This window comes from Channa argus, chromosome 5, assembly GCF_033026475.1.
Source record: "Channa argus isolate prfri chromosome 5, Channa argus male v1.0, whole genome shotgun sequence".
Taxonomy (NCBI): Eukaryota; Metazoa; Chordata; class Actinopteri; order Anabantiformes; family Channidae; genus Channa; species Channa argus.
Genome location: NC_090201.1, coordinates 18855013 through 18869373, shown reverse-complemented (window position 1 = coordinate 18869373; position 14361 = coordinate 18855013). Strand labels below are relative to the sequence as shown.

General features: G+C 38.9%; 1 protein-coding gene across 2 annotated transcripts; it reads left to right on the top strand.

Annotated features, from left to right (window-relative positions):
* The first annotated feature begins 6175 nt into the window (after window positions 1-6175).
* sp7 (Sp7 transcription factor) lies at window positions 6176-10560 on the top strand. 2 transcript variants are annotated; one of them, XM_067505544.1, is made up of 2 exons: window positions 6176-6308; window positions 7882-10560. In XM_067505544.1, exons 1-2 carry the CDS (start codon window positions 6273-6275, stop codon window positions 9226-9228), a joined length of 1383 nt encoding a protein of 460 aa, XP_067361645.1. In that variant the 5' UTR covers window positions 6176-6272; the 3' UTR covers window positions 9229-10560. The 2 variants fall into 2 exon arrangements, with proteins under 2 accessions (XP_067361645.1, XP_067361646.1); XM_067505545.1 differs by having other exon boundaries at window positions 6190-6293.
* The last annotated feature ends 3801 nt before the right edge of the window (window positions 10561-14361 follow it).

Genomic DNA, 14361 nt, shown 5'->3' with positions numbered 1-14361 from the left:
AAAAGGATAAAAATATCTCAAACGCAACAAATGCACAAGGATCCACTGCTTTAGATTTTGTTATTTAATCTAAATAATTTATGCTGATAGATTTAGAAGTGTGTCTGTGTGTAAAGCTTGTGAAAAATTGTCAGTGAAAAAAGGCTGTGAAAAATATTTGACCCTTTGATATGAGTATTTTTTTTCCAATTATTAAGGTGATGTAAGGTCAACTAGCCTTGGATGATAAGTATGCACCCCCTTTAGTTACTAGATTTAAACTTACACATTACATTAGGCTGGGACAGGTTACGAAGCCATTTCTAAGGCTCTATGACGCCACAGATCTGCACTAGTCATTTAGCAGACGCTTTTATCCAAAGCGACTTACAAGTGAGGTACAAGGCAGCAAAAAATCTAATTCAAGTTAGTAAAAGTCTAAGTTAGTAAAAGTAAAATAGTAAAGAATTGTCCCAGCTTCCAAAATTTGTTGCACAGCGAATGATTTGTCACAAAAGATCCAAGCTAAAACATCTAACTGCAGATCAAATCAATAAAGGTCACTTGCTATGTATGTCTCCACCATCCGAGAGACACTGAGTAGAAATGACATCCATGAGAAAGCAGAAAGGTAAAACTACTGCTGACCATTAAGGCTCACTGGGTTCTGCCACTGGACACCACACATGACACTCAAACTGTTGTCCGCAAGATGTGTATAAAGCTGATGTGTATAATGACTTCAGTAAATTGCAGTCACCTAGAACATGCCTACAGTAAAAGTATTACACTTTTGGTAATAAACAACTTTCTGTTTGCTTTGTTTAGACCAAAGCTGAAACTACACTTGCCTTCCTTCTGCAATCCAAATTCTCAACCTCACATTGGGGGTTTTATAAAGAAGGCAGTCACAGGTAAAGTGTAAAGAAGTTGTAAAGAGTAACAAATGATAGGAAGAAATGCCCACAAGAAAAAGAAAACACATACAAATTTAATTCACATATGTCTAATATGTGACAAAAAAGGGACCTTTTAGGTTGTGAGACCGAGTTTGAGCTGACAATGGTCCTGTGATTTATGATAAAATAAACTGAACATAAAATTCTGTTTTCATGTTTTTGTGTGGACATTTTTTCCTATGATATGGGAAAAACTGAATGAAACAAGTAAAGTTCCATATAATGTATGAAAATCATGTTAATTGAGGTCCCAGCACTGAGAGCTGAGGTCTTCACAAGTTATCTGTAAGTCATTAATTGCCTATGGTTCAAGCCTTATTAGCTATTAATAGACAAACACTCTGCTGTTGACAGTTTTTAGGATGACAACTGAACTCGTATAAGTTGTGTCAATTCAACAATAACATGCCACTTGTTGCATTCAAACATGGGCTGATGAGCTGGAACTACTAATACATCTGATAGCTGTCATATGGACAATAACTAAACATATAATCAGCCCTGGTGAACTTAATTGTGCCCACCCAACGCCCCAAAGTTCATCAAGCCTGCAGTGCCTACTGTACATGCCCAAAAATCTAAACCACACTGGGCAGAAAATAGTAAATAGACCAGAGAAAGCTTTTTGAAGAGGCTGTTAAGAGCTTAACGCATTCTCTAATTATAGATCTCACTTGCTCCCTTTTGAAGAGAACTGTAAATGGGAACACGCCAAAGTTTGAGATTACTACAAGTCTTATAAAAACGAGGAAAAGCAGCCTGTTGTGGACCACTTTTTAGCAACAGGAGATTTTTACCTCCCCTCTCATTTCACTTAAATGTAAAACATGAAGCATTAATGAACACTAAGAAGAAAAGGATTAGTTGACTTAAAGACCTGCACCAGACACAGACCATGTGCCAAATGAAAGGGGAAGGAAATGCCTCAGCAAACGTGAAAAGGTTGCCACGTATAACACAGGAGTATTCTGTCACGATATAAAATCTCCATTAGAAACTTTATTAATCATCTTATGATTTTCACTAGACAGATTGATACGTGTGATAGATGTTGTCATCATCTGTCCCCTGTGGTTGCCCTCAGTTTCAGGTGAGGTTCAAAGGTTTATCTGACTGTAAGCACAATCTTATAGGAGTGTGTGACAGTGTAAACTATTGCATGTAGCAGTCTTTGTTCTTCTACTCACACCCATTCTGGAATAAGAAAATAAAGCTATGAAGGTCAGTTGGAGAGCAGACTGCCAAATATAGCCGCTGTGTTCATGTGAGGGCCAGACTCTCCAGAACGACAAGCCCAGCTCTGACCATGCCCTGTAATTGAGGAGAAAATAAGGACAGAAATTATATGTTTATTTTTGAAAACAATTTTAATCTTCTGTGCTCTCCTTCAGAAAATGAGACTCCCACAAAAAGGCGCTGAGAATCTGTCTAACTTGAGACTGAAAGTTGAGTTGACTTTTTTAACCAAGAAGTGAAATCAATAAATTGTAAATTGACTTACAAAAAGAAAAAGAAAAAACACTTAATTAGAGAAATGGCCAATGAAAGGCATTTTCACAGTTTTAGATGTATCTTTAGCTGATATTTATCACACCCTTAGAGTGGCTATAATAAATAAAATTACTTTTACCTATGAAATAATTTGATAATTAGCTACAACTTCAGCTCTCCAAACACCCTTTTAGCTGTTACTTTCTAAGAAAATATGAATAGAAAAAGATGTTCCTCAATAGTTATATACAATGACCATGTATATAATTTAATTTCTATATACTTGGATATTATTACAATGATATGTGTAAAGTTAACAACAAATAAAAAATGAAAAACATTGTGCCATTCAATAAAGAAGAGTAAAGCTTCAGTGTCACAGAGCACTGCTGAATGGTATTATTTATCTAAAAAAATTGTAAAACTCTCTGAAATTCAGTTTAGAATTTTTCTCATATTTCTAAATGCTTTACTGAAGATTTAACAAAAAAAGCACTACCATTCGCTAACCTGTGCAAGCAGTTCAGGTACAACATAAATTAGGACAATAGGCCTATATATTTTCAGATGTTTATGGAAGCAAATCCATATTGAAGATTTAAATTATATTAGGATCTGAATAGCGAAGTCTGTAATTAAATAACCGTCAAATAGTTTTGAAATGTAAATACTAATGGATTTATTATATGAAACATTGCGGTTTAAAAAAACATATCTGAATTCATGTGCTCTGAATTCCACACTTTTTTTTTAATTTACCGTTGAGAATTAAAAACTGAAATTTCAAAAGAATTGATTTCAAAATTATTTATTTGAGGATCCTGAAATGTATTTTAAAAATTACACACCCAACATTCAAATTCTAAATTTAAGTTTTTCCATTGTGATAAGCTTGATTCTGACCTAAATATTCAAATCGACTCAAACTTCTGACTTCAAAATATGTTTTAAATTCAGATGAGACCATCAGAAAGAGCAGCCAAGCCCGGATGGAATCGAGCAGACCCTTGGCCTATGTTGGCTACTGCTGACTGGGGTCCATGTTACCCATGTTCTCATTAAATTAAGATGAGAGAGCCACAGCTGAGTCCGTGAGATTAATTGACCTTTAGCTGTGTCTCTGTGGTGTTCGTGATTTTATGTAACGCACCTGTCCAGCCAAACAGTGTTTAATTAGTTTCACTGTCTGTGGCAAACAGCTGAACTAGCTGTTAGTAAGATATGCAGATACCTTTGCTACAGTTTTTAGTGACTGCTGAGGCTTGGGATCTAACCTTTACCGCTTGGATGGATACAGAAGTCAGTCTGGGTAACCAGACTAATGTAGTTATTTCATAAAAAGTTGTATGCTCTGCATCTCAGGGGGTATTTGGGAATGTAAGACTGTGTGAAATGTCTACAGTTATAATCAACTAAACAGTAAAATCACACTTCTGTTGGCTGAACAGCTGCATGGATTCACTAGTTGTTTGATGTGATTTTGACAAATTAATGCAGAGACTTTGCATAAAGCTTTTTTAGTCTTAACAGAGTATGATGTGAACACATCAATCTTCTTAGTTTAGGATCTGCTGAAATTACAAGACATGTGGTATCTCCCCTGATTATGCTCTGCCCTGCCTCAGCTAAAAACTGAGCTTTTGATTGTAGTCTGATTTACAGTGAGGGACATGGCTGCTAAGGTGGACTTAGGTCGGATTAATGACTTTGACAGCTTATCAGATAAAACTGGTAGCATTGGCTCTAAATTAAAGATTGCAATCTTCCCAGTCTGCCCTAAAATTGCTAATATATAAAAAGGAGGCAACTGTCTGACCGTTTACGTAAAAAGTAAAACATCCTAAAGCAGAGTCACTGCATCAATTTCAGGCATTTCTGTACTTGAAATCAAATAAGCCACGCTACAGTGCCAAACCCAATAAAAGTGTTACTGTCCAAATGACAGACAGCCCTGTCCAGAATGTGTGCTAACCTGTCTCTAGGTTCAGCCTGTTGATCCAGGTGCAGTCACAGACAGTCTCAGTTGATTCTCCCCATCAGGATAAAGTTTCATCTTGAAGGACTGAAACCTAACAACAGGGGCACAGAAAATGTATTGATCTGAGTAGTGTGCATGAACACACAGTATTGGTAATAAACACATCTTTTAAAATAAAGACCAGAGTAGATCGTAATAACTCAAAAATCACATCACATCAAGCAACCTGTCCAGCCAACAGAGTTGATTTTTATAAATGTTAATGATAAATAAATAACTAACATTAACATACAACTCTTTATGAAATAACTACATTAGTTTAGTTACCCAAACTGACTTTTATAACTATCCAAGCGGTAAAGGTTAGATCCCAAGACTCAGCCGTACATTCTAGTCACCCCTGAGCTTTGGGATATAACAGTGTAACGTTTGCCCTGAATACTGTTGCAAAGGTATCTGCAGGTATCTGCAGTATCTTACTAACTGTTGGTTCAGCTGTTGACAGCGAACCTATTTAAACACGGTTTGGCTGGACAGGTGCATTACATAAAATCATGGAAACCACAGACAAACTAGAATATAGGTTTTAAATATTAGGCATGTCATTCTAATCCGAATTTCAGAATATTAATACAAATTATATTTAAATCAAGTTTTTGAGATTTTGTTATTTGAAATTTACTGATGAGAATAACACACGATGTCGAATTCAGAGCCCATAAATTCATAAATGTCTTTTCAAAGTCAAATATTTCAGTGAAACAAATTCAACAGTATTTAATTTCAAAACTAAGTATTTGGTGGTGATTCAATTTCAAACTTTGCTATTCAGATGCTGAAGTCGATTTTGTATGATACAGATTTGCTTCGACTTATTTACCTCAGTAAGAATTTAAATCCACGGTAGAAAATTGATAATAGAGAAATATTTGAACAATTCTGAATTGAAAACCTCTTTGACTGGACCTTATATGTTTGCATTTTCGAACTCTGTTTGCTGTCACCATTCATTTCGCCTTTTTTTAGTTAAAGAGCTTTTCCCCCTCGTGAATTCGCCTTTTGAATGCATTTTATTTGATGCGATAATCTCTTCTTTATTTTACTTAATGACTCGATCTTTTTCTTCTAGTCTTGTCTCTGTAGTTCAGACTCTTTAACCATCACAGTTAATGTCTAAAAAGGCAGTAAACTGCGTTTAAGAATATTGGAACCAGAGAGAGGGTTGAAACCAGAATAATAAAATCTCAGATGGAAACCACAGACTTGGGTCAGCTTAATTTTTTTTGATTTATGCCGCTTGGGCCGAGGCTACATGTTCTTTTGTTATTTTTCCTCTCCCTCTTTCCCTCTGTCTCTCTCAGAGGAAACCGGAAAGAGGTTAGTCGGAGTTTTACTTTTTCTATACAGTTCTCCTATAGAGTGAATACAATTTACAGTATGTCGAAGTCTATTATTTTTAAAAGATCATAGACGATTCTTTGTCCGATGACGTTCCCTTGTTTAAGACTTCAATCCCAGTGGAAAAAATATATAATGCCAGTGAAATTGAAATAATGTCCACATGGTGATTGATGAGTAACCCATTCATGCATTTATCTTGAAAAATGATTCGACACTCTCCGTTTGAGGAGGGGGAGGGGTGTCCTCATTTTATCCGCCAATCTCCGTCCAGTTTCCTCCATCTCGGGGTTTTTATTGCTTCTTAGCGAGTCTTCAAAGAGCCGGGAGCCTGTAATTAGGGGGCGGGCTCCCCGTGCCTCAAAACACTTCCCCGCGTTAGTGCTCAACTTCTTCCAAACTGTCCCGGGACTCAGAGCTGCGCTTCTCCGCTCCCCTCAGCTTCCTTAGGATTTAGTTTCTCAGGGATGGCCGCATCTATTCTGGAGGTAGGGAATGTAATTGTAAGTAATTTTCTTCCTCTTTCTACGTTTTATTATTGTGTGAATATTGCTCCTATTTAAACGTAATAATAAAGTCATACAGTTGTAAATTGATGTGAAGAAACTGGATTTTAGAGTTTAACTTGAAGCTACTACATCGATGCTAGAAAAAATAACGCCTTTGGTTAATGATAATTATAAATTGCATTATTAAAGCAAGATCTGTGGACCTCCTGATGCTGATTCAAAGCAATTTAACGATGAGCTGCTGACAGTTTTTCTCTGTACCATGAAACTTTACACACATACTTTACACGCATACTCGAGATTCAATCTGTGTTCAACGTCGTGTAAACCAAAATAACATACATATACTTCAAAAATACTTTATCCAACATGCCCACGAGAAGCTTTACAGTTGCCAGTAGCTGATGGAGCAAGAATTTGAGAAGACAACAGGGACTGCAGGGGCAGTGAAACACCTTCAAATCTATGATGAAACATGATTAACCTCAAAACAGAGGAAAATAAATCAACAGGATGCAAAAAGCTGACACCAGAACCGGCTGTAAGAGTGGAAGATAACCACTAGTCCATTTATAGATAGAACTTGATTGCATGGAAAGCGTGAATATTTTAGGAGATTGCTATTAATAAACATGCAAAGCACAGGTTAGAAATAAAGAAGTGAAGTGTGTCTACACTGAAAAAGTGCAGCTTATTTATTCAACACACAGAGATACCGCAGAAGTTAACAATGTAGCCTAAACCCTATGCTGGTGTAAAAATACTAGTGATTTTAGTTAACTCCAAATATGCCGCGAGTCAGAAAGGGAAAGAAAGCTAGACACAACGCTTCTGAAATGTTGTGCTATGGTGTGCTATGGTTACCTGCCCTGTCAAAAAGGAGGAAACTAGAAGAGAAGAATATATAGATAAAATAATTTTTATGTAAAAGTAAAACTGCTTTAATTGTTTGTGTTAGTGTAGAAAGTAGAAAATGTTACTGAAAAGGCTAATGAAGATTCAGAATGCTTACAGGAAATACCATGGCACAAAGTGACAACGGTTGAATCTAAATCTGTAAAAACATAAACAGGACAATGAGCTTGTTGTGACACAATGCACCATGCATTTGTGCAACCATCTTCCATGCCATGGTGTCCACTAGAGAACAAAACATGTTTGACAAGATATCTGTGCCTACTCTAAGACACAGCTAAAGTTAACAGCACAGTGCCTAGATACATCAATACACAATGTATATTTATGTGTCTTGCCGACTCTGCAGGCAGGTGGAAAAACATTAAAGCAAACTTAACTGTAAAATTAAGAATAGCTTTGTGGTTTAAATGAAACAAAGAATAAGGGGAATTTGTCCCTTGCAGAGCAGAACAGAACCTTCACAAGTGTAAACATCCACTGCTTGAAATTGCCCTGACCACTTTGAAAATGAAAACAGCAGGAAAAGCCAGCAGTGGCAGTGAGGACATAAGTTTTTTATTAGAGTTGACACTGACAGAAGCAGCAACAACAAGCAGCCATTTCCTGCAGACAGACAGTCTCATTTTCTCCCATGTCTCCTCCTTTCCAGGAAGACGCACGCTATGGCTCCAGTCCTCTGGCTATGTTAACTGCTACCTGTAACAAGTTCGGCAGCACCAGCCCCGTAAGGGATTCGGCTACACCCGGTAAGACCGGCAGCACCACTCCAGTAAAGAAACCCTACACCATGACCTCTGACCTTCAGACAACTAAGAACGGGCGGACCGCAGACAGCAGTGGCCTGGCAGACTCCTACACTGGCTCCTTCACCACAGCAGGAGGAGGAGGTGGTGGGATGCTAACCCCCACTGGGAGCCCCCCTCCTTCAGCTGGAGGGTACACTACAGAATATAACCCTTTCTCCCACTCCTTCCAGACCTCTGTCTCCCAGGACCCATCTCTTTTAGTGTCCAAGTCCCATGCTACAGCTGACTGTCTCACCAGTGTCTATACCTCACTGGATATGACACACCCATATGGTTCCTGGTATAAAACTGGTATCCATCCTGGCATTACTGCTGCCCAGGCTAATGCCACATCCTCCTGGTGGGACGTCCACCCCAATTCCAACTGGCTGTCAGCAACGCAGCCCCAGGCGGACGGAGGTCTCCAGGCCTCCCTGCAGCCTGTAGCACCACAGGCCTCCCTGAGCCCACAGCTGCCCAGTTACAGCACCGACTTTACACCCCTTAACCCAGCTCCTTACCCATCTGTTGGACTGGGCTCCTCATCACACCTCCTCCAGTCCTCCCAGCACATGCTGCCCCAGGACATGTACAAGCCCAAACCTGTGCCAAGTGCAGGGCTAATTGAGAATCCCATGAGCCTAAAGCCTGCTAGGGGTTCAGGGGGCTACAGTGGAGGAGGCACACCCACTAGGTCCTCATGTGACTGCCCCAACTGCCAGGAACTGGAGAGGCTGGGAGCCTCTGCAGCATCCCTGAGGAAGAAGCCAGTCCACAGCTGCCACATTCCAGGCTGTGGGAAGGTTTATGGCAAGGCCTCCCACCTCAAAGCCCACCTGCGCTGGCACACTGGCGAGCGGCCATTTGTTTGCAACTGGCTGTTCTGTGGAAAGCGTTTCACCCGCTCTGATGAATTGGAGAGGCATGTGCGCACCCACACGCGTGAAAAGAAGTTTACCTGTGTACTGTGCAACAAGCGTTTCACACGAAGCGACCACCTTTCAAAGCACCAGAAGACCCATGCGGATTCTGCAATGCAGGGGAAAGCTGTTGCTGTGGAGGGAGACACAGATCCTCGGAGTGAAGAGGCCGCAGAGCTCAACACCAGCGCTGTACCTTCCAATCCTGTCGCTGACCAGATCCCAAACGGAGATGAGAAGACCGGCACAGCCAATGGAGTGGAGACCAGCAGTGGACTGTTGGAGATTTGACTTCATTAAATCTTCTAGTCAATACAATTTTGAGATACGGTTGGTTAATTGTCATGCTGAGATTTACCTGTCAAAGAAAAAAAAAGACAGAATTTATTTCAACACACCCAGAGGACCCTAGACCAAGTTCAAAAGACTTGATATAATAAATGACTGAGTATGTTACAGGTAGCAATCACCTCATTTTCTCTGGACCACACACATGCACCAACAACGTGAGCAAGCCAGCAAACATACAAATGCATAAATAAATGCAGTGACACAAACACACACACAACATAAACACATAACGTGCATAGCGTTAACTATGAACAAGGGTGCCAGCATATATAACACATACATACATGCAAAGCACCTAATAAAAGACGTGCGCATTTTTTAGCCGACACACATTTTTTGACTTTTAATGAGACAAACCACTGGGGAAATTTAATCTGCAAAAGCATAAGAGCTCTGAAGCCAAAGTAGTTTAAAAATTAGACTTACGGTTGGGATGACTGATATTTGCATGCCTAGATAAAAATCTGATTTACAGCTGTACTTTAAGTCATTATTCTTGAAACATTCAATGAACAGTCTCACTTACTGCTTTTTGTTGCCAAAGACATTTTGATGTAAAGGATTTTGCATTTCACTTTTGTTTTCTGTTTGCTTCTTACTATGTCTAATTTAATAACATATTTACATAAATAACCTAATTTATGTCTTAAATTATACACATTGCAGATTATCTTGCACCATGCAGGAAATACAATGCCTGAAAAAAAGGAATGCAAGATGGTTGAAGTTGCCCAAAAAGAAAATAAAATGCATTAAATTAAGACTTTTCTTCTTATTTATTAGTTATTATGTTGAGTTTGGGGGCTGTGTTTTTAAAGGTTTATTTATAGATCTTGAAGTTAGATGTGCGTTTAAACTATTTCTACATAATCTTTAAATTGTGAAGTCTTCCACACCTGGCAAAGTAATAATAAATAAATAAAGGTTCTCCTTGTTTGTACATACTATATATTTACATCAGTATATAGATATTGTTAGGTGTTATTTTTCTACTTTTTTGTATGTATTTCTGTGTTTTGTGTTACTTCCAGCGTTAAAAAGATGTCTATGTTGCTTGAGTAAAAAAAAAAAACACAAGTGTAAGAGCTTAATTTGTTGTTTATAATTGTGCTCATAATGGTATAACTGGACTGTTCTTGCTAAATTGTTGTGAAATGAGTATATAAAATACTGTAAATAGTGATAAAGCATGACACCTTGCTTAGCTACACGTGTAAGTGTTGTGTGTGGAATCGTGAAAACTTTGGTGCTTTAAAAGTAAAGAAATATCAATCAAAAGTATTTTCCCTCACCAGTGTTCTTATTATACATGCCCCGTATATATATATATATATATATATATATATATATATATATATATATATATATATATATATATATATATATATATATATATATATATATATATATAGCCTCGACTTTAAAATGAAAAAACAAAAACAAGAAGCAGTGTTTGTTATGTGTGAAGCTCACTCCTCCGCTCTTCTTCTCACTTACTGTCGTTCCTTTCATATCTTACTATATTTCCAACTCACCATGGTCAACCAAATACTTTCATTATCTTTAGCAGCACAAACAAAGCCGTCCACTGAAGTGAAGTCTTAACTCCTCACAATGACCCCCTTTCAGAGAGCCACTGTAGTTACACTCAAGACAATTACTCCACTCTTCAGCTTGAGAGGAGTAATTACTGAGAGCGATGCTGCAGCAGAGTAAGGAGAGAGGAGAAGAGGGGATTAAGACAGAAGAGCTGTGGTTGTATTGTTTATTGAGGGAGGCGGTCAAACAAAGGACCTCAATTAAGGCAGGATGCAGAACAGAAGACGTAATGTGGAGATACAAATGCAGAGATGAAGCTGAGCTGAACATCAACTTAAATAAATTCCAATTTAAGATTGCCACTGTACATGGAATTGTCTTGTGTTTGTGCAAGGGTTAAAGTCACAGCAAGTGGCACTTGTGTGTATTTCTGTCCAGTTGCCTGTCAGGTCATTGAGGCTATACTGCAGACTAATAAAAATACTTGAGGTGGGAGGACTACCCACTCTCCATTGAAAGAGAGTTGGCCTGAGGAAAATCTAAATGAAGCCTGCAACAGATGTTTTGTGTTCTGTAGTAGCACCAAAGAGTTATTGGACTTTATGACATGCTAATAACCATACTGATAACAGGTGGTGTTTAAATGGATAATAAGCACATAAAAACAAATTCTGAGATATGCCCACATCCCTCCAGTTGGGAAATAAAATGTATTTACAACCAGTCACAAAAAAGAAAAGTACAATAAAATAAACAAACTTTTTGTGATAAATCTATACAAAGGATGCTTCTGATAAAAGTGAACATTTTCATCACATAGGCGCATACTTGTACAGCTGGAACCCCCCTGAAGCTGCCGACTCTCCTGTTGTAACATTTACACTTCGCTGCCTGCATGGTTCCAATTTAGGGCTTCTAATGAGCTGTAGTTGAGGTCAATTTATATAAAACGTCCCGGGGCCGACTCTGTCATCAGGAACAGACATGTTTATGGTGGTCTGAAGTGGGCGCGTGGTCGAGTCCACAACATAAAAGGCAAACGGGGAGAATGGGGTATGGGTAGGGTGTGTCAGGCCAGTGAGTGAGGGTGGGGGGTTAAGAAGATGGTCAGCGGCTTTTAAAACCTCTGCTGCTACTGTTTTTCTCTTCCGTTTTAAAAATACACACCCTCAGCAGTGGTGGTGGCATACTGTACCCTTAACTTTATTTTTACTTCTTTTATTTAGAAAGCCAGGAAACATTAAGTGTTGCTTCAAATAAGGCCATAAAAAGAAAATATACATGCAGTGACACATAGCAGCAAAACCAGGAGCTGGACAATCTGTTCCATATGGTTTGCCCACTTGTGCCCTGTGCTTCATTTACAAAATCAAAACACTTATAGGAGAAGAAAGAGGTTATTTCAGAGGATCCACCTGTGTAAGCCATCATACAGTCCGTTTCCAGCCTAACACAAAGAGGTAATTTTACAACATTCAATCATGGATGAAGCGTTTGACTTGATGAGCTACAAAAACTTGGGCTTAATGAATTACTCTAGGGAGTTTCAACTTTCAGGGAGATCCAACTCTTAAAATGAGAGAACAAATCATCATGGTGTGTTGAACAAAATGCTAATGAACCTCCTTTTCCTGCTATTATCTGGTCCTAACTGAGTAGTCAAGTGAAACAATGGACTGTGACATAGCCACAGGCATAGGTATCTACTACTTCCCATCAGTGTGTGTAGGGTGGGTGGCACACACCGGGGGAGGGCTGTGGAAGGTGTGACGCAGGAGGACAAAAGCACAGGTGTCTGCAGGTGTGACTGGGTCTGTGGCAGAGTTGGGGGAGCAAAAAGAATGTCACTATCGCCAGAGGCTCAGCATTTAGGCCTCAAGCAAAAACAAGGTAAGGCTTTTTTGACAAAGGGGAAAGATAAAGTGACCTGTGTGAACCATAACATGACCTGGAGAACAGAAGAGGTCAGGGTAAATAAAACAGGGGCTAAAGAGGAAAACATGACAGATAATAATGGGCAAAAGGTAAAAAGGTCAGACTAGGTTGTAGATACATGCTATGTCCACTTTGCGTCATTCTAAGCCATCATTTACATTAGAGAGGAGGAGAAAGCACAATGCTGGAAAAAGTACAGAAAATGCTCCTCAGTCATTAAGCATTCTTTTCTATATTTATGTGATCAATTATCTTCATTTTGTGGTGACATGTCATTGACGTCAGCTGATCTAACAATCATGCTCCACCTATTCCAATGATCATTGCGCTACGAGTCATTATTACTTTGGTAATAGAGGCTGAACCACCCTCGCTTTTATAAAAATAAATGTTGTGCCTATAGCATCATCAAACACAAGAGTAGGCTGCTCTAATTACTCCATTCATACAATGTCACAGTCTTTTCTAGCCTGAGAGCTGCCTTTAAACTTTAAAGGGAGTCCTCCCTTGCTGCCCAATGCATCAAATGTGCCACTAAATGAGGATATTTTGTTTATAGGAACTGTGGGAGGGTTGTGGGTGACTCTGTGCCCCTTTAAAAAGATAATATGCTTCCCGTTTAATGGCCTCCGGATGACAAATTGCTTCCAGGGGAAAAATAAGTTAAGACGATTGTACTGTATGTGTGACACATAGAGACATGTACTCTACTTAAGATATTTGACATCCATAATTCAATTATACTCAGCAGTATGTGCAAGTACTGTAGGATTGTTTGGGACATAAATCGTAAATGCTTTCTATTTCTCAGTTATTCAAATTTTTTTCATCATGCAACATCAGTGTACTTGTTCTTATGACAACTGATTTTAAATAAAGATTTTCAAACACTTTAGGGTATCTATGGTGAAAGCACATATAGTAAATGACCTCAGTGGAAAGTCTTATCATTGACAATAGCAACAGCTATAGATCTCTTGGAAATGGTTGGAAAAAATAGGAAAATGAACGGCCCATAAGAATCTAAGAACCTTACAACTATCCCATAAACTGTTGTTTTCTTTATAAAATGCTAACTATCATGATGGTATTCTGACTGACATACAGCCCAAACCATTCTTGTTTGCTTTTTTCTTTTAAGTTCAAGCCACTAAATACTTCCTTAGAACATTTAAAGTGAAGCGATTTAAGAGACACAGTGCGGAGAAGGGCTGCAGGATATGTTAGAACACAAAAACCTCAGGAGAAAAGGTAGAGAAAACACAATCAGGGAGACCTGCCATTAAAACTACAGCGGTAAGTGAGAAAAGAGAAGGCATCCAAATAGCAAATGAATCTGGATTTGGATCAACTGAATGAGGAAACCGTAGAATGAAAAAGAGTCAGGGAGGAAGGAGGGAGAAGAGGAAGAGAGAGAGAGACAGAGAGAGCGAGACAGAGGGAGAGATAGACAGAGACACAGAGAGAGACAGAGAGAGAGACACACAGAATGCAGAGAGTGAACTGAGCGATTTGGGTTGGAAGCAGGAGCATGGAGCCAGGGCTGGCAGGGTTTTGGTGGAGGAGTGTGGTGGTTCAGAAGTCCTCCAGCGCGAGGCG

Bases quoted from the DNA above. Each gene is read 5' to 3' on its own strand.
- sp7 (XM_067505544.1), top strand. From the start codon at position 6,273: ATGGCCGCATCTATTCTGGAGGTAGGGAATGTAATT. The intron at 6,309-7,881 runs GTAAGTAATTTT...CCTCCTTTCCAG, and splicing joins TGGAGGTAGGGAATGTAATT to GAAGACGCACGCTATGGCTC.